Source organism: Meriones unguiculatus, chromosome 5, assembly GCF_030254825.1.
Source record: "Meriones unguiculatus strain TT.TT164.6M chromosome 5, Bangor_MerUng_6.1, whole genome shotgun sequence".
NCBI classification, from domain to species: Eukaryota; Metazoa; Chordata; class Mammalia; order Rodentia; family Muridae; genus Meriones; species Meriones unguiculatus.
Genome location: NC_083353.1, coordinates 44,865,273 through 44,886,502, shown reverse-complemented (window position 1 = coordinate 44,886,502; position 21,230 = coordinate 44,865,273). Strand labels below are relative to the sequence as shown.

At 42.0% G+C, this 21,230-nt stretch overlaps 1 protein-coding gene across 1 annotated transcript; it reads right to left on the bottom strand.

Annotated features, from left to right (window-relative positions):
- Positions 1–1,666: 1,666 nt before the first annotated feature.
- On the bottom strand, positions 1,667–12,400 carry LOC132654125 (vomeronasal type-1 receptor 94-like; the record flags this gene model as incomplete). Its single annotated transcript, XM_060383392.1, has 2 exons — positions 1,667–1,715; positions 11,529–12,400. Coding segments are annotated over 2 exons (921 nt in total), but the record flags the coding sequence as incomplete, so codon positions are not given.
- Between the last annotated feature and the right edge of the window lie 8,830 nt (positions 12,401–21,230).

Below are 21,230 nucleotides of genomic sequence, written 5' to 3'. Positions count from 1 at the left end.
CTCAAAGGTGTGAGGGACCACAAGGGAATGAGAAACAACTGTGATTACTTGAATTGAAGCCATGCGCAGAGAGCTCTTGAAGGGCGGGGTGAACTGTCCTGAGAAACAACCAGCTGTAAACTATCTACAACCAGCTGTAAACTATAGAGCAGACTGATCTGATTTTCAGGTATAAAAACCCTGTGCTTTGCATGTTCAGAGTCATCTCCTGTCTTTGGAGGGGTGACCCTACCTCAATAGCAATAAAACCTCTTGCTTTGGCGTCAAGCTGTGCTCTGTGAGAATTCCTGGGAAGTGTGTGATCCTGAACTCCTGAGCAGTGAGACTCCAGGTCTTACAAGTGGACTTCTCTGCTTGCTCTGAGGACCTGAGATTAAGATGAGGACTATGGGGATTGAGAAAGGAGGAGGGAGGGACCCACATGGGGGGATACAAATTAAATAAAGTATAATGAAGAAAGAATTTTTTAAAAGATGAGGACTATGAGAAAACCCTCATTGTTCAAGAAAATCTGTCATGTGTTAAAACTTGAGAAATCATATTTTGACAATTTTATTCTCATTTTTAAAATTGTATTTTACTTTAGTAGTTTTATTTATTTTTTATTTTGTATGCATGAATGCATGCCTGGTGCCTGCAGGACCAGAAACCATGAGATCCTCTTGAACTGGAGTTACTAAGAGTTGTGAGCCTTCATATGGAGGCTGGGAATTGAACTTTGGTCCTCTGCAAGGACAGCCAGTGTTCTTAACTCCTGAACCATCTCCCCATCCCCATTGTTCACTTTATTATTTCAGGGAAAATATACTTCACTGCTTGGTTAAGGTAACTGAACACATTGTTATTTTGGTAAAGCACAAACAAAACAAGAATTTCCCATCTTCAGCATACTGCTTGGCGTTGATTACATTTTTACAGTCTGCCTCCACCCAGCAAGTCGCCCATGGCCTTCCCTCCTGAGCTGAGGATGAGAGTCTGTTTTTGTTTCCACTCCTGAAAGTTTCCAAGCTCTTCCTGCTCCCAGTAGTCCAGACAGAATTTGTTCTGCCTAGACTCTCATTGCAGTCAGTACAGTGGCTTCATGCCAATCTGTGTGGGACCATGTGCACAATCTCCTTCTCTTTTAAAGCTGGAGTAACAGTCCAGTGCAGAGAAGCTGAACTCTGTTTATCCATCATCAGGACTGCATTTTATACGTAGATTCTCTGTCTGTTTTTGGCTCTGTCTCTCTGTGTCTCTGTCTCTCACTCTGAGTGTGTGTGTGTGTGTGTGTGTGTGTATGCTAAATGATTTGAACATTTCTGGATACTTGATAATTATAATAATAACTATTTACAAACCTCATTTGGCAAAACAGAGATAGCTGAGGGATTTGAATAAACGAAGACTATCATAAGCTGTCACGTATTATAAATGGCTGTGGATAATCCAGACTCTAACAAGACAGTCACTTTATGTCTCCCCAAAAGACACACTGGGAAGTACAAAAGACTCATGTATCTGGCATGTGGTTTGTCTTTTATGTGTAGCATCCACACATCTCATAAGAAATAGGTTTAACAACAGCAAAAAGACAACTCTGTAATTTCGTTTAACCCGAAGCTCATGTAAACTACATTACAATTCATAGCTCTAATGCCAGAATACCGGCTTATCTTAAGGAATCTTACCTATACCCAAGTAATATGATGTTTACCATCCTTCCATACATGGATCTAAAAATGTTAATTATGTGCTTTTCAGTACTGAGAACCAAAACAGGGCTGACTGTGTCATAGCCATGGACTGTGAGAATATGGAAACAAAACAAAATCAGGTCATCATCTATACTTCTTAGGTAGGAGATGACGCTGTCCAGGGTGTACATCACCATAAAGGAACTCATGATGCAAAGGATGGTCCGTGTGGCTCTTTGTTCTGCAGATAGTCTGAGGAAAAGGCTGGCACTGTGGAGAAGCTGGGACTGGTTCTTATGTCTTATAGGAAAGTCACCATGTACCCACTGGAGAGGGTCATAAGACCTACAAAGATGACATCCCTGGAGGTCAACAATATAAAAAATGTGTGATGGACAGAGTAGCTCATGGGCACAACACACCAAGATTGACTGACTTATATAAAGCCAGGTGAGGTCAGATTAGCGTTGCAGTTATGTATGTTATAAGGGGACTGCTAATGGATGAATAAAAGATACTCAGGAAAAGAAGGCAACCTAGCATGTGGTGTGGAGATTTACATTTGAATTTTGCTAGATGGGAACTTCTGGGACTGAGGGTGATGGCCTGGAGAATGCTGAGCAGGCTAGTGGCACAAAGAGAGAGGCTCCTAAAAGACCTGTACAAGAACATGACAAATTTGCATGTGGAATCACTCCATCTCTTCCCTGGCATAAAAATGTCTGAAGCTACTAAACTCACGACTAGCAGCATCAGTATGTGGATTAGGGCCAAGAGACTGATGGGCAGATCAGTGAGTCTGGGCCTCTGCCCACGAATAAACATGAGGATGTGGAAGAGAAGAAGGAAGCTGTTGCCTGAGAGCCCAATCCCAGCTCCAGCATAAATGGTGTTTCTTACCTTGGTGTTACCTGACAGTTTGTTGATTTTGTTCATTTTAAGGCTGAAAGAAGCAGGTAGCAACTGTGAGGGGAGAACAGCAAGAAGATTTCTATCACCAATCTAGCCTTGATCATCAGCTGCAGACAATGGCAGCTCCACTCTCCTTGGAAAGATGTTTATTTCACAGCTCTGCCTTATTCCGCTTAAGAGTGCCTTCATCTCAAAGTGCCCAGAAGGGATGCCCACTCTCTCCATTGTTCTGACACTTATTGCCCCATCCAGATAGAAGCTTTCTCCCACATTACAATTGTCATGTGTCAAGAAAATATTTCTTTTCCTACTGTTTCCTTTTTGAGGTTTCCTTAGGCAAAAGCAATGTCTTACTTGTCTTTCATCTGCATCATGTTGATTGCCAGACACAGAGCAGCTCTGCAGGTTTTGGTGAAGTTCAATGAGGATTGCAAGAAAATAGAAATAAGATCCTCAGATGAAGCTGTGCCCTTGTCTTAAACAGGCCCAGAGTCATTTTATTCCAATCTCTTTGTTCTGCTCATTTACTTCAGACCTTGTGCTTTTCATGTGGATGTGCAGGGAGCATTAGGAGTGGAAATTCTGAATCCAGACTCCTTCACATCATACTCACTCCTGCCATATCCTGTGTGTGACCCTGAGCAGTCTGGGGCTGAGCTACAGCATTAGAACATATGACATCTGTGTGCCTGCGTCAGGGAGATGTGTAAGAAGATGAAGTCTACATACCAAGAATGTCGGTGTTCCCTGTACAGGGCGAACTCTTGGAAGTGTAGGCTGCTGGCTTTATTCTCATGAAGGTTCCTTATGTTTGTGACTTGGAATAGTTAATACAGATTTAAAAAAAAAAAACCGTTTGGTTTCTCCCAGCCCAAAACAGAGAAGAGTAAGCATGAACACAATAGACTTCCCAAGCAATCCTTTCCAGAGCATCCTGGTAGCATTTTAGTCCTTCTCTGTGAATCTCACATTGTAACTTCATCTGAGGTATGTGCTGATGTCACAACAAACAAAAGCCTCCATGAGAAGTTTTCAGTTATCAGAGGCTGCCAGGAATGTGGTCTACATTTTGTCTCTTTCCGCATTTGAAAGGAAACAATTAATAAGAATTATAGTTTCAATAGATTGAGGGCCATTCCCATTGTAAGGTTTTAATGAAAGAAGAATTATCTAACTCATCCTGAATGAGGGGCTGCACAGGTGTGTAGGATTTCATACCTCCTTGAGGAAGCAGTGATGCTACTCAGACTCAGGTGGCCAAAGCCTCAGAGGTACAGCAGAAGATTTGATGACGGGTCTTCTCGAAAATTATTTCTCATGCAATGCAAGTATTTACTTTAATTCAAGTATCATAATCCTAAATTATGCAATAATAAAAAATGAAGTCATATAGTAATGAAATAATTATCATTTTAATATCATGGGTGTAAGATGGTTTTATTTTATCTTTAATGTGAGATATGAGGGAAAGCAAAAGGGCCTGAGTTACCAAACCTGATGCACCAGCTAAGTAAGTGCTCAGAGCAGAAGAAATGAGGGAGCCTCAGTGTTCAGAAGTGCTGGCCTCCAGTCATGATGAGTTACATTCTAGAAGGGAAGAACCAATTTCAAAGAGTGGTCCTCTGACCCCGAGATGTGTGCTGTGACATACACACCCTACCCCATCCCACAAAATACATAAGATGAAAAGTAACTTTAAAAAATCAGAGTTGATGGCCAGTTAAAGACTGTAAACATGGGGTGCTTGGTGTGGTGAGAACCTGCTGCTTTGACAGAGGCCCCGGGTACAGTTCTCACCTCTCACATGGCAGCTCAAAACCATCTGTAACTCTAGGTCCAGGGGTTCCCAAAACTGCTGAGGTCCTCGGGCAACAGGCATGCATGCAATACAAATATATAGACACAGCAAAAGCAAACAAAATAAAACACCCAAAAAGTATAACACACATAACAAAATAACCTAAAAAATTTAAATTGAGATTTTCTAAAATAGAATGGTAAAGCATCATTAGGAAAGGTAAAACTTCTACAAGATTAATATGCTGAGTTCTATGTACCAGCAGAGCTGTAAATACATTTTACTGAGTGATTCCCATTGCATTACCATGCTCTTTATATAATAGATCCGTTTGGTTACCCAATGTCAATTTCAGCAGATGTCAGAAACAAAACAGATTGAAAAACAGAGAAGTAGAGGCAAAGCTCAGAGCTGAGGTGGTCACAGGCAGGTGGAATATAGCTGAGGCTGAGGCCATGTCTGAATGGACCCCAGTCTCTGAGGAGCAGGAATGGAGACCTCATTTTCATTGAAGACTTCAGGAAGAGGCTGTGCTTTGCTTTAGTGGAACTTTATGCTCTGTGTCTCAGTCTCCCCAACAGACATGGTGCACACACCTGCACCCAGGACTGAGGAGAGGAGGAAGGAACATACTTAGTCCAAGAGCAGCCTGGGCAACTCACAGAGCCCTTGTCAAGAAGGGCAGTCATTTTATGGAGACTCTCATATAGCCAGGTACTAGAAAACAATACCAGTGTACTCAAAACTACTGACCACTTTCTCTCTGTCAGGTTCAGAGTATCTGGTTTTATGTTGAGGTCTTGATCCACTTGGATGTGAATTTTATGCAGGTTGATTGAATGGGTATATTTGCCAGTAAGGCCAGCACAATTGATTGAACATGCCTTTTCCCTCATTGTACATCTTCGACTTCTTTGTAACAAATCCGGTGTCCATAGGTTTGTGGCTTTACATCTGGGTCTTTGATTTAATTCCTTTGACCCACCTGTTTTGTTTTGTTTTTTAATGCCAATACTATGTTTTTTTGTTGTTTTTTGTTTGTTTGTTTGTTTGTTTTATTACTATAGCTCTGTAGTAGAGTTTGAAATCAGGAATGGTGATACTGCCAGTAGTTTTTTTTGTTGTTGTTCTTTGTTTTTTGTTTTTGTTTTGTACAGGATTGTTTTAGGTATCCTGGCTTTTTCTTTTTCAATTTTAAGTTGAGTATTTTTTCTTTCCAGGTCTGTAAAATATTGTGTTGGAATTTTGGTGAGGAATTGAATTGAATCTGTAGATTGCTTTGGTAAGATGGCCAGTTTTACTATGTTGATCCTACTGACCAATTAACATGGAAGATCTTTCCAACTTCTGATATCTTCTTCAATTTTTTTAAAGACATTAAGTTATTGTCATTCAGCTCTTCACTTGCTTAGTTAGAGTTACCCCAAGATATTGCATATTATTTGTGGCTATTGTGAAGGATGATGTTTCCCTGATTTCTTTCTCAGCTTACATGTCATTTGTATAAAGAAGGGCTACTGATTTTTTTTTTCTTGAGTTACTTTTGTATCCAGCCACTTTACTGAAGGTGTTTATCAGCTGTAGGAGTTCCCCTGTAGAATTTTTGGGGTAGCTTATGTATAGTATCATATCATCTGCAAATAATGATATTTTGACTTCTTCCATTCCTGGTTGTATCCCCTTGTTCTCTTTTAGTTGTCTTATTGCTCTAGCTAGAACTTCAAGTACTATATTGAATGGATATGAAGAAAGTGGACAGCCTTCTGTTGTTCCAGATTTTCGTGGAACTGCTGTGAATTTTTATTTAATTTGATGTTGGCTAACACCTTGCTATATATTGCTGTTTTTATGTTGAAGTATGTAACTGTATTCCTGATCTCGTCAAGATTTTTATCATGAGGGGGTGTTGAGTTTCCTCAAAGGCTTTTTCAGCATCCAATAAAATGATCATATGTTTTTTCTTCTTTCCGTTCATTTATGTGTTGGGTTACATTGACTGATTTTTGTATTTTAAACCATTTATGCATCCCTGGGATGATCCCGGGACAATAGTCATGATAGATGATATTTTTAACGTGTTATTGGATTTGGTTTTCAAATATTTTATTGAGTATTTTTGAATCAATGATCATAAGAAAAATTGGTCTGTAATTTTCTTTTTCTGTTGTTGAGTTGGCCTGGTTTGGATGTCAGGGTGATTATGGCCTCACAAAATAAATCTGACAATGTTTCTCCCGTTTCTAATTTGTGGAATAATTTGAGGAGTATTGTTATTATCTCTTCTTTGAAAATCCAGAAAATTCTGTGCTAAAATCATAGAACCGTGGGCTTTTTTTTTTCAATGCAGTTTATTCAGGAACCTTGAACAATCATCTGACCCTGGGGAAAGCCAGCCCACAGCTTAAATAGCCTCTGGGTAGCCAACCCCAGCATGCCACGTGGGCAATGCAGATAGGTCCACATACATGGAAGCAAGCCAGATCCTCAGCCTTAGCCAAATGTGGAATTGTTCATGACAGAGAGCACTCACCATCAGGAAGGTGGAAGGTGGAAACCAGCTCCATCTTCACGGAATAGCATTCCGCAGCTCTCTACAGTTCCCCCTTTTTGTTTTAGACGCATCAGGCAAGAGTAGAGGTCTGATCTCTGATATTAGAAATAAATTGGGACTTTGTACTGATGTTCATTTAGGTGTCATCCACCCAAAGAGCATCAGACCGGACCGATACCTTTTTCTCAGAGGCGGGACCTGGGGCATCAACCCGCATTCAATCAGACATGCTCTTCTCTGGTTCCAAAGCGGCTGACCCTGAGTGCAGTGCTTAGCCTCGCATCCTGAGCATAACATTTTAGCTTTTGATGGTAGCCAAACATGCCGGGGAGACTCTCCTGCTTCAATGGCTGTAAAGGCCTGAATGATCATGGCTGCATCACACTGTTGTGAGACTCTAATCTTGCATATACACCACAGGCAAACCAAGGAGACAAACACCAGAAGGCCTGCTAACACTCCCATGCCCGCCCATTCCTTCAGATGATTCATGGCTGCAGCAATCCATGATGATAATCCTGTGGCTAGTCCTGCGTCCACTCTGGTAGAATTTACCGTGACAATGGCCACTCTCAGCTGCTCCATCGTAGTATCGAATTCTCCAGTCCAATTACCTAAAATATAGTTCGACAATTGTTTAGACAGATTTGCAGCACAGGAAAAATTCTCATGTTATATGCTAGTGACACAAAGTCCAGCATATTTTCATTGACAGCCAAGTTGAGCGATTTGCCATAGGGTATCAATTTGCTCCTGCAAGAGGTCAATCCTCTGATTGAACACCATCAAGCTTCCTTTTAGTTGAGCATTAATTCCTTTTTGTACAACTAAGGCATGAGCTACATTGGCTACATGATTATTCAGGGTCTGAGCAGTCTGCCCAGGATGACTCATGGCTAATGCCCCGGTGGTAGCTCCAACAGCCGCCAATGAGATGGTAGTAACAATGGTGGCTGTAGTTCCAAGATCCCTTTTCTGTCTGAAGAGAGTCATAGCGTGAGGGGCATCAATGGGCACAGGCACGCAGTGAGGCATGCGAGTAACCAGGGCACACCTAAATTAACTAGCATTCCAGCATTGGGCAAAAAAGCAAGTATCATTACCACAATTACTTGGCTCTATCTGGGTAACAATAAATAAAAATGGGGGATATAAACAAACAGGTGTGTACTTATAGGAAATATTACAAGAAGCCTTAACCCCCTCATTGGAACATCCTGCATCAGTTCTAGAACTAGCAGTGGTGGTGTCCAAGGTCTGAGTAGGTTCAGGAGACCATTGCCCCCAGGGGCGAGACACGCTCCATGCCAATTGACTAACTCCATGTTTTCCTCCACTTTTGAAAGTCATTTAAGGTTCTTAAATTATTTTTCCCTTTTTTTTTAAATTTTTCATCAATTACACTTTATTCATTCTGCATCCCCCCATAAGCCCCTCCCTCCTCCCCTCCCAACCCCACCCTCCCTCCTCCCCCTGCTTGCATGCCATTCCCCAAGTCCACTGATAGGGGAGGTTCTCCTCTCCTTTCTGATCTTAGTCCATCAGTTCACATCAAAAGTGGCTGCATTGTCCTCTACTATGGCCTGGTAAGGCTGCTCCCCCCCAGGGGGAGGTGATCAAAGAGCAGGTCAATCAGATTATGTCAGAGGCAGTCCCTCTTCACATTACTATGTAACCCAATTGGACTCTGAACTGCCCTGGCCTACATCTGTGCAGGGGTTCTGGGTTATCTCCATGAATAGTCTTTGGTTGGAGTATGAGTCTCTGGGAAGTTCCCTGTGTTCAAATTTGCAGGTAAATTGTGGGATCTGGAAAGGATCATCCTGAGTGAGGTGTCCCAGAAGCAAAAAGACACACATGGTATATACTCACTCATATAGACATACAACATAGGACAAACCCACTAAAACCTGTGTATCTAAAGAAACTAAGCAAGAGAGAGGACCCTAACAAAAATGTCCAATCCCCATCCAAAAAGGCAAAGAGGATGGACATCAGAAGAAGAAGAAAACAGGAAAAAACCTAGGAACCTACCACAGAGGGCCTCTGAAAGCCTCTGCCGTTCAGACTATCGGAGCAGATGCTGAGCCTAATGGGCAACTGTTGGGCAGAGTGAATGGAATTTTAGGTAAGAACTGGGAAATAGTAAGAGCTGGAGAGGACAGGGTCTCCACAGGGAGAGCAACAGAACAACCTTGGGCTTTTTTTACTTCCTTTAGTTGGGAGACGTTTAATGACATCTTCTATTTCCCTAGAAGCTAGACTTCTATTTAAGTTGTTTATCTGATTCATCTTTGGTAAGTGGTATCTATCAAGATATCTGTCCATTTCTTTTAGATTTTCCATATTTGTAGAGTAGATGTTTTTGAAGTATGACCTAATGATTCTTTGGATTTCCTTGGTATCTGTTATGTCATCCTTTTTATTTTTTGTTTGGTTAATTTGGATAGTTTGTCTCTGCCTTTTAGTTAGTTTGGACAGGGGATTGTCTATCTTGTTTATATTTTCTAATAACAAATTCTTTGTTTCACTGATTTTTTTTTTTGTATTGGTCTTTTTGTTTCTATTTTATTGATTTCAGTCCTTAGTTGGATTATTTACTTTCCTCTACTCCTCTTGGATGAATTTGCTTCCTTTTTGTTCTAGAGCTTACAGGGGTGCTACTAAGTTGCTAGTATGGAGTCTGAACTTTCCTCTGACTACCATTTTTATTGTGTTTCATAAGTTCAGATATGCTGTGCATTCATTTTCCTTGAATTCTAGGAAGTCTTTAACCTCTTTATTCCTGCCTTGACCCAGTGGTCACTTAGAGGATAGTTATTCAGTTTCCATGATTTTGTGGGCTTTTTGTTATTTCTTTTATTGTTAAAATATAGCTTTAATCTGTGAGAGTATGATAGGCTACAGGTGGTTATTTCAATTTTCTTGTACCTGTTGAGACTCACTTCGTGACTGAGTATGTAGCCAATTTTGGAGAAAGATCTGTGAGATCCTGAGAAGAGTGTATATTCTTTTCTGTTTGGGTGAAATATTCTCTAGACTTCTGTTTGGTCCACTTGACTCACAATGGCTGTTAGCTCCATTATTTCTCTGCTTAGTTTTTGTCTGGATGACCTGTCTATTGATAAGAGTAGTGTATTGAAGTCCCCTGCTTTTAATGTATAAGGTTCAATGTGTGGTTAAAACTTTACTAATGTTCCTTTTACAAATGGGGGTGCCCTTCATTTTGAGGCATAGATGTTCAGAATTAACATTTTTTTTGCGGTTGGATTTTCCTTTTGATGAGTATGAAGAGTCCTTTCCCATCTCTTTTGATTAATTTTAATTAGAAGTCTTTTTGTTTTGAAGATATTAGAATGGCAACCTCAGCTTGCTTCTTGGGTCCATTTGCTTGGAAAAAAAGTTTTCCTACCCTTTAACAATGGGTAACAATGGGTGGTTTGTCTATGCTCAACTGACACAGAAAACAACCAAGAGATGGGACAACCAGGCTGAAGCCAGGAAGAAGTTCAGTGTATGGGAACAATAGGCCCAGGGGACATCAGTCCAAAAGTTGAATCCCAAATTAACTTAAACAAGGCTTTTCATGCCCCCTGTGTTGCCATGTCCCCTTGCATAGTAATCTAGATGACATATGTTTGATTGGCTTATTAAACTTCCTTATTATAGTCTGATAAACTGCCTCATGGATATAAATGTTTCCCCAAGCAACAGACTTTATCCCAATCTATTTATAGCAGAGGTGAAAGGAGGAGGAATTTGGTTTTAGAAGAAATGTTGTGTAGAGTGTTGAACCTCAAGGGAGCTGGCCAGTGGTGTGGGTCTTTCCTGTTTTCCAGGGCACCATACCTTGGTGACCAGTGCTGGAACTAACTGCCTTGCACCGTAAAACTGAACGTGGTCCTATGCTGTGCAGAGGCTGTGTTTGGGTCAAAAGTTTTGATAACTCTGAGAATTTTAAATCCAGCTGTTGTTCGCATTGCTGTATACATCACATGTGCTTCTTGCAAAGAATTCTCTTCTGAAAGTTCTGTGTATGATTCCTTTCTTTCTGGAGTATAGAACTATTTATGGCAAGAAATGCCTCCTCATTTAATTTGTCAAAATAGCTATACCACAGGAAATTAAAATATTGAAATGTGTTAGACATGGTTACATCCTTCAAAACAGTGTGAGCTGTCCACGGCCATGATGCATGAGAGCCACCTCATAGGATTCCCATAATGACGCATTGAGGAAAAAGATAAAATAAAATAAAATAAAATAAAATAAAATAAAATAAAATAAAATAAAATAAAATAAAATAAAATAAAATAAAATGAGACAAAAATGCCCTGGTCATATCAGAAAAGGGATGAGGTTTAATTTTCTGCTACATGTTTGTTACCACACAGGTTAAAGTAAATAATTTTAACAGAAAAACAAAAACAAAAACAAAAACACTGCTTTAGATTTTCATGTACACCAAAGCACATGAACACCATGCCATGACTGACAGTTCTGATGGCAGTGTATTGGGTCCTCTTATAAAGAAATAGGCCCATCAATGATCAATGAATATTCAAACATTTATGTCCTTCCACACATAGACCTGAAAAAGTTAACGACATGTTTTTCAGTGTTCATAAACACAAAAGGGCTGACTGTGGCATAGCTGTGGACAACAAAGAGTCGGATATAGTAAGATGTTGGATCATTCAGGAACATAGTTCTTGAGCAGGAGATAAAGCCATCCAAGATGGACATCAACACAAAGAAGCTCATGAGCAGAAGGAAGGCCCTGTTAGCTCTTTGCTCTGGGCATGCTTTTGGAGAAAGCCTGGTGCTGTGAAGATGCTGGGCCTGCTTCCTGTGCCTGCACAAGAGAGCCACCATGTACCAAGTAGAGATGACCATAACACTAATAAGAAAGACTTCCCTGACGGCCATCAGTGTACAAAATGTGCTTTTCATGAGGTAACTCATGGGTAGGAGAGAACAGGACCTAGTAACGTACATGAAGTTATTCGAAGTCAAATTGGGAGTGGCAATAATTGATACTAAGAGGTGACTGCTAATGAGCACATAAAGGACACTCAGAAAAAGAAAGGCACATGAGATGTAATGGGCAGATTTGTGCTTGAACTTGGCTAAACAGGAGCTTCTGGGACTGAGGATGATGGCCTGGAGGACACTCAGCAGGCTGGTGGTACAAAGCGAGAGGCCCCTAAAAATTCTGTACAGGTAGACAATGAGTTTACATATGGTGTCATCCCATCCCCTCAAAGAAATAAAAATGTCCGTGGCTATAAATGCTATGAACATTAGCATCAGTAGGTGGATTAGTGCCAGCAGACCAATGAGCACGTCAGTGGGTCTAGGCCTGTGCCCAGGAATGAACTTGAGGATGTAAAAGAGAAGAAGGAAGCTGTTGGCTGAGATCCCAATGCCAATTTCAGAGAAGAAGGTGTTCCTTATGTCAGAAGAGTGTGAAGTCATCTTATGTGGAAACAAAGAGTGGCTGAGGAGAAAAGTAAAACAATGATTCACCATGATCAAGACCTCACATACCACTCCAGACCAGTCTTCTGGCCTCAGGAAAACATGCAGATGCTCCTGAATGCTTATTCCGCTGAAGACCTCCATTTTAACTCCTACCCCACAGACCATCCTCCTGCTCTCACTTGTCCTAAGCTGAGCCATGGCTGGACCCTGTGTCCCATGGTGGCTGCACCAGTGTGTGAGCTCCCTCAACATTAAAAACAGCAGCAATTATGTGTTCTCATGTTTGCAGGTTTGGGTTTTCCTGGAGCAGGAGCAGCATCTTACTTGGTTTTTACCCACAACATCTTGATGGCCAGACACATTATAGACAGTTTTCCTATTTTGGGTAGAGTCTGAATGAGAAGGATTGTATAAAAGAAAAAAAAGCAGACCTTGCCAACTAAAGCGGTCCCATGGATTGGGTATGCACTTATTCTATTCAGGGCTATCTGTACTCTATTGAAAATCCTAATTTCTTAGAAAATTTCTATAGCAAATGTTGGGGGTTGTAATCTATGAATCCAGATGTTTCTGATTTTATTCATGATCTGCTGTTTCCTCCAATTGTGTCCTTCAATACTCTGAGGCCGGGTCCCAGCCACCTCCTCTTGAACATGTGAAGAACAGAGTGCTTGTGTCAGAGAGACACTGGGTGAGCAAGAACACACTGTTTACACACCAAACATGGGAGAATTCCAGCACATGATGGTCTCTGTGGATGTGTTGGTGGCTTATGTTTGTGGTCTGGGAGAGTTCAGGCAGCTCATAAAGACTGTTCAGCTCTGTCACTGCCTGAAACAGAAGATAAAAGACAAATCAGAAAACAATAGCACATTGGCACGGAGTCCTTTCAGAAAACTCTGGTGGATGATTCAGTCTTTGATCACTGCTCTGTACCTCCATCTTGCTTGGTTCTGATCTCAGTCCAGAGCTGCTACAAGAGAAGGGCAAGGTGGGCAAATGTCAGCAGGAGCATATACCGTGTCTTTCTCCTTCAGCGTGTGAAGTCAGGGAGTAAATAGAACTACAGTTCTAACAGACTTGGAGCTGTCCATATTACAGAATTAATTAAAGAAAAATGGTCCAACTCAGTCTTGAAAGGCAGACTCCATAGGAGTCAACATTCCCTCTCTCCATAATGGAGCTGCGATACTTCTCCACATACCTGATATAAACTTGCTGGTCCAAGTTTATATTAGTAAGTGTGGTGTAGATGCTGTTGAATTATTACAGTTTATACTCACCAGGTACCTGATATGCTGGCTCCAGGTTTATATTAATAAGTGTGGTGTACATGCTGTTGAATTATTGTAGTTTTTTTATTTAGACACAGACTAAATAAACCACCATGACCAAAACCAAATTGGCTTGGGAAACCTTTATTTCATCTTACAGCTGATAATCCATTGTGCAGGGAAGCTGAGGAGGGACTTGAGGCAGGAACCTGGGGCAAGAACTGAGGCACGTGTCTTGAGGCAAGAACTGAAGGACGCTGCTTACAAGCTTGTGTCTCATGGTTTTCTCAGTCTGTGTTCTTAAGTATCCTGAACCCTGAGCCCAGAGCCTGCACCCACAGTGATGTGGGCCCTCTCACACTGATCATCTATCCAGAAAATGCATCACACACTTGCCCATAGGCCAATCTAGTGGGGGCATTTTCTCAACTAAGGTTCCCTTCCCAAATGAGTCTAGTGTGTTGACTCAACAAACAAAAGACAAAAACAGCTGCCACAGTTGACCCCCTATCTACCTGACACTAAACACATCTCTGTTACACTATAACTTTGTCTCTCAATTTTGTTGTTCCCAAGATATTAAACTAATGTCAACATTGCAATAGAAAAGTTCCATTTTTTTAAAAGTTCTATCTCTCAAGTCTCTTTCAACATTCAAAGCCTCTACAAAATATTCAAGCCTCTAAAACATTTAGTTTCACTAACATTTTCAAAGTCTCTCTAAAATACCCACAGTCTCTCTAGAACTCCAAACTCTCTGTAAATCTCCAAAATCCCTTTAAGTGTTCAGAGTCAAGAGACTTTGTGGGCTCCTGTAAAATAAAAATAAATATTTTCTTATGTAAAAGGGAAGAACCAGGGCACAGTCACAATCAAGTTCAACAAAGTCCAACAGTGTAACTCTCAGTGCCAGGCTTCCGGGACTCACCAGTGATCTTCTGGGCTCCTCCACACTGCTGGCAAAGCCTTCCACACAGCTTGTCTCCTAGGTTTAAACTGGCCTCGTCCCACAGCAGCTGCTGCTGGCATGTGATACTGACATCTCCAAATGGCTTGGCTCTGCACTGCAAAGGGGTCGAGCCTTCTTCAGTGGCTTCTTGGCTCTCTTCAGGGACTCTATACAGTCATATGGTGCCAAGTCACAGCTTCACTCCATGATCCCTCCATGTTTCAGAACAGTACCACCTGAGAAACTCTGTTTATTTGTTGTTTTTTTGTTTTGTTTTGTTTTTATTTTGTTTTGTTTTTTTTTGTTTTTTTTTTTTTTTTGACACAAGGTTTTTCTATGTAGCCTTGGCTGTGCTGAACTCCCTCCCTAGAACAGGCTGGTCTTGAACACCTGAGAGACTCCTGAGCTACCAAGTTTGGCTACCAGCATGAGATGCAGCCTCAGCAGTATTTAGGCCACAATGTCTGTAGGCTGAAGCTGAGAAAATACTTCAGAGGATTTTAATTGTTCCTGCAAGGCAAAGGTTTCATTTTAGTGGTTCCTTTTTTTAATTAAATTTTTATTTTTATATTAGTTAGAGTTTATTTACTTTGTATCCCAGCTATAGCCCCTCCCTCATTTCCTCCCAATCTCACCTTCCCTCCCTCATCTCCTCTCTAAATACACTCACAGGGGAGGTCCTCCTCCACTTCCATCTGACCCTAGCTTATCAGATTTCTTCAGGATTGTCTGAAATGTCCTCCGCTGTGGCCTAGCAAGGCTGCTCCTCCCTCAGGGGTGGTGGGAAGGTCAAAGAGCCAGCCATTGACTTCATGTTAGAGACAGTCCCTGTTCCCCTTACTAGGAGACTCACTCAGATAATGAGTTGCCATGGGCTCCATCCAAGCACGGGTTTTAGGTTATATCCATGCATGGTCCTTGGTTGGAGAAACAGTCTCAGAATAGCCCTCTATGCCCAGGACAGAGTGTCTTTGAAAGACTCTGCCTAGCAGTGTATCAAAGCAGATGCTGAGACTCATAACCAAAACTTGGGCAGAGTGCAGGGAATCATATGAAAGAAGGGGGAGTTAGTATGACTTGGAGAGGACAGGAGCTGCACAGGACAAATCATTTTAATGGTTTTTAACTCAAAATATGAGTGACCCTCATAGAATCTTTAAGGGACTCTCAAGCTTCCCCATGGAACTGCATAAGAGAAGCCTCCATCATCTGCTCTGCTCTCAGCATTACATTCTAATATCACACCAAATAATCCACTGGAGTATCAGCACTCTATGTACTTTACACTCCAAAGTTTCAAAACCTTTCCACACTTCTCCCAAGGTCAGGTCTATCATAGTCATATCTCACGACCTAGTACCACTTTCTGTCTTCTCGAGTTTCTGTTACTGTGGGGAGATGAGGGATTATTTCACCACACAGCCTGTAGTTCTCCAGCCAGGGAAGCTAGGAGAGAACTCAAGACAGGGACCTGGAGGCAGGAACTGATGGAGAGGCCATGGAGTAGTGTTGCTCAGCAGCTTGCTTCTTAGAACTTGCTCAACCTACTTTTTGTAGCACCTGGGACCAACAGACAGGGACGGCACTGTTCACAGTGAGCATGGCCCAGCCATATGAAATCAATCATCAATCAAGATAATGAGCTAACGAGAAAAGAAATAAGAAAAAGGAACTTGGTCTTTATGAGCACATCACACTATCAGACTGCCCAGGCAGTGAGCTGTCAGCTCTGCAGAGCAGGGCACAGGCTGTGCTGTTTTCAGCATCTCTTCAGAAACCACAGCCCTACTATGTACAGGTGCTTGCCCACAGGCCGGTCTGGTAGGGATGTTTCCCCAACTGAGGTTCTCTTGTCTGAAATAATTCTAGCTTGTTTCAAGCTAACATAAAACTTTCCAGCATAGACACCATGCATGCAGGAGATGTAATTTTGTAAATAAATTCCAGTGACATAGTAAAAACTTATCACTGAAAGTCAAGTGTGTACAGTGAAATTGTTTTACACTTATTTAAACTATGTCACATTGTCACCACAACTGGCAAATCCTACCACGTGTGACAACCATGGGACATTGTCATGGAAGATACTAAGGATAGGCAAAGGGTTTAAAATTTCACAAGTATGGGGTACCATGACAGGAGTTATACCTGAAGCAGATGGTTGGTGAAAACATTGAATAAAGCAGATTTTCTGAAATAAATGTTCTGTAGCATCATAGAAATGGTTAATCCTTTATTAGATTATGGACCATGTACTCCAGATAGCAGTAGAGTGTTGATTAAATGAGTGGTGCTCAATTATTCTTTATAAAGCTCATGTGTTTGTTTTCCAAATCCCAGTCACAAGAAGCAGAACACAGTAGGTTGGGGGCAGCTCTGTTTTCCAATGATCAGGTAAAATGGCAGTTGTCTCTACTTTGAGCAACTCAGACATTAGAGTTGTGATGTGATAGACCAGGAAAACAATGGAGAGACTGATGGGGCTCCATTGTTTCCAAGCTTTATTTACAACTTTTTAAAATTACAAACTACATTTACAAATGTCATCGGAAGCACACGCTCTGAATGTCATTTTATGGTTTCTGCACTGAGTGTCAGGTGCATGTTCTATACTTATTTCATGGAAGGAAAACACACTTGTAGATTTTAACTAATAGTTTGCATTGCATGTGTATTAGCACTGGCTAACTAAGAAGCAAAAGAATTCTAACATGCTTTTTCTCGTGTCGTTTCTGGAAATGCATATATTTTTTCTTTAATTCCACTGAGTTAACAAGAAAAGAAATAAGAAAAAGGAACTTGGTCTTTATGAGCACATCACACTATCAGACTGCCCAGGCAGTGAGCTGTCAGCTCTGCAGAGCAGGGCACAGGCTGTGCTGTTTTCAGCATCTCTTCAGAAACCACAGCCCTACAAACCAAAAGCTCTTAGGAGAGAAAGGCAGCCACAGAGACTGTGAATCCTCCCTGATACTCTTTTCTTTTCTTTTTTAATTTCATTTTTTCTTATAATTTTTATTTTTATATCAATCACAGGTTGTTTACTTTGTATCTCAGCTGTAGCAACCTCCTTCATTCATTCCCAGTCCCACAATCCCTTCCTCATCTTCTCCCTGAACCTTTCAAAGTCCACTGATAGGGGAGAACCTCCTCCCATTCCATCTGACCCTAACTTATCAGGTCTCTTCAGGACTGGCTGCAATGTCCTCCTCTGTGGCCTAGCAAGGCTGCTCCTCCTTCAGCGGGGGGTGAGAGGAGTCAAAGAGCTAGCCATTGAGTTCATGTCAGAGACACTCCCTGTTCCCCTTACTAGAGAACCCACTTGGAAACTGAGCTACCATGGACTATATAGGAGCAGAGATTCTAAGTTATTTACATACATGGTCCTTGGTTGGAGAAACAGTCTCATGAAAGACCCCTGTGCCCTGATATATTTGGGCCTTGTGGAACTCCTGTCTTCTCCAGGTCTTACTAACTCCCCCTTCTTTCATATGATTCCCTGCACTCTGCCAAAGGTTAGGTTATGAGTCTTAATATTAACATCATGGCTTCAGGGATTCCTTCTTTGAAACCACTTTTGTTCTGGAAGTGGAATTCAATAGTAGCAAAAGAGAAAACATACAGGCTTGCCAGGAGGGATAGACATGTCTCTAGTCATCCAAATATCTACACATAGCATGCACTGACAGCTACATCTAAGTCTTATACAATCAGGACCAGTAAGGCAGGCAGATTATAATTTCTAGAGAAAACCTTCTGGTGAGTGTTCCTCTCCTCAGGAACAAGCCACAGAGAATCCTCTAGCCTGGCTCCTCCCAGCTGAGCCTCATCAGCCCACCTGCCAGCCTGTGTATGCTGTAAGAAACCAGGAGATAGGACACACACTTTCAGATCTGCAGAATGGGTCAAGGGCCACCTCATCCAACCTAGAGGACTGGAGTGAAGAAAGCTGTGCCCAGCCTGGGATGACCTGTTGTAACATGTACTATGATTGCACTTTACACAACACAACAAAATAGGCTGCTTCCTAGAGGCAAGAAACTCTGTACATGGCACCAGGAAAACTCACCAATCTGTGAAATAGGTCCCATTAGGAAAGGCTGTATTGGAGAAGAGAAAGGGAAAGCATTTGGAAAGATTAGGAAAATAAAACTTGCACAGAGCAAGAAATGACCAACGGGGAACCTGAGATCTCCTCAGTTAAAACCAGTTGTGAAGACTACAGCTGCTCAGGAGGTGGGGGGAGGAATTGAACTCCCTGTACTGCAGGAATTCAAGAAGCCGCGACTTTAGCCTGTGTTAGCCCACAGTTACCCAAATCATGGACAACTCACAGTCCATAGCATCAGCACATAGAGGGGGTTGGTGGAGACACTGTCCATGCTCAATGAAAATGGCTGAAAGTTACTCAGTCAGGATGTCTACCTTTGGCACAATCCTAACTTTAAAAATAGGAAGACTCTAGGGATAAATGGCCAGTACTCCAGGGAAGGCAAAACCTTCACCAAGCATAGGCCAGTGCTGTTTCAGAGATGCAAGAAATAAATGAACTGTGGTAACGTTATAGGCAAATCATGAAGAGCCTTTTGGTTAAGGAATCACAGCTCTGTCTGAAAGCCTGACTGAGAATTGTGTTTTTGAACTTTGAAGTGTTTGTACAGCATCTCTGAGCTCAGAGTGTCAGTGAGGCTGTACCCCAAGGTTTCCAAATCAGCCTCCAGAAACAGAAAGATTCGATGACCCTGAGGAGCAGGATGGCACAGACTCCAGACACAAACACTGGACCATGCATGGTGCTGCAGCACAACCTGCTCCCCCAGCACCCAGGGGAGCCTCAGGAGAGGCTTGGCTTTGCTGCTAAGAGCTCTGACCTCCCTCCCAGTGCATTCATTGCCTAAGAGAAAGGAGAGGGGGGTCAGTTCCTGTCCATCTCTTCACATAGGTTCATGAAAATTTGAGCTTTGGGATAAGTCTGGAAATGAAATAAAGACAGCAGGACAGGGTGAGGGGGTTCACTTCTCCAAATTTCCTCAAATAAAATGAGATTCAAGTTTTTCTATCATAAAAAATTGCACAGATGCATGTGGAGAACATAGAGAAAAGACAAAACATGCAACCAGCTCTTCCCAGAATTCCTGATCTCAGTGAGTCAGGGAAGGGAATCTGCCACTGTCACTGTGCATTAATAGTTAGTGTCCTGGAAACCTCACCATCATAGCCATTTACTGACACCTCCTACCAAGCCAGTAGTGGCTAAGGGCTGACACCACTAATTTGTGATCTCTGAAATTGAGCTGAGAAGAATAGAGGCCATGAGCAAACACTAGAAGGAACATTTGCAGTCCTGTGGGGCCTCCCTCTGTGGAATGAGATTTTGAATCTACAGCCTCTATTACTTACACAGACTTTGGAAGTTTTTATACTTCACAGCACAGAAGATGTTACATCAAAACAGTTCTATGCACACCAAAGTTACAGATGCACAACCGAGGAAAGTGAGCTCTCCAGACCTTTCACTTCCCTGATAATTTGTCCTAGGAATAGGTAAATTAGTAAAAGAAATGTAACTTAACAGCTTATCCAGGTATACAGTGTGAGTTACTTAGTTCACAGGAATGAACATGAATTCTAAAGCAATTTGAAAGTCTAAAAATTAAGGAAATGAGTATGTTGAGAAGAAAATGTTCTTGTTGCCAATGCAGAACTCAGTCCCTTGTGCTGATGATCTGTCAGAGCTCTGCAACTCCTCTGTAGCTGCTGAAAACCCCTCTTTAGCCTCCTCCTCCCACAGCCTGCCTGGGTTCCTACCACCTTCTGAATTTGCTCTTGGGTGCAGAGCACTTACCCAGATGGACGTGGCAGGGGAGGACAGTGCGCCTGAGGAGATTCTGCACAGCTTAGGTGAATGGAGAATTTAAGGCCCCTCTGTGACATTTATTTCTGTGTCTGTAGAAGATGACACGTTCCTGCTGGGGTCATGGAGACCTGGCCTCCCAGTGGAGCATCTTCTCTGCCTGTTGATCTTACTCCCTGTGTCCTGATAACAGCCATCTGGGGAGGGCTGAGAACAAACTTTATCTGAGCTCCCTTGCCACACCTGCTGGAGTGATCAGAAAGTTTACACCAAATAGACAACAGTATCTTTTCTCACTTTACACCTTAGGCTTAATTTTGAGCAATTTCTCCACTGTACTGCCTCTCTTCTGAGATGCAGAACTTTTAGTCCTCCAATGATTTACATGCCCACTTGAGGGTCCTCCTTCTACAGTGTGTGAGAGACAGCCTCTCCCCAGGTCAGTCTTCCCATGGAGCACCTGCTTTATTGATGTATTTTCCAGTCTATCCAAACTCCTAGTTGCAGGATGTTAGCTGTGAGTGAAATCTGAAGGTGAATTGTGAAAGAAAGCAGATGGAATGCTGAGAGCTCAAGGCAGAGCTGGAGAGCCAGGGTGACCAGAGGCAGATGGGACCCAGCTGAGGCTGAGGACAAGCCGAGCTCTAAAGTCTGAATAAAGGGATGACTCCAGAGGTGGAGCCAGGAGGATTCAAGGCTATCCTGGCTACAATGACATTCTCACTTACAAAA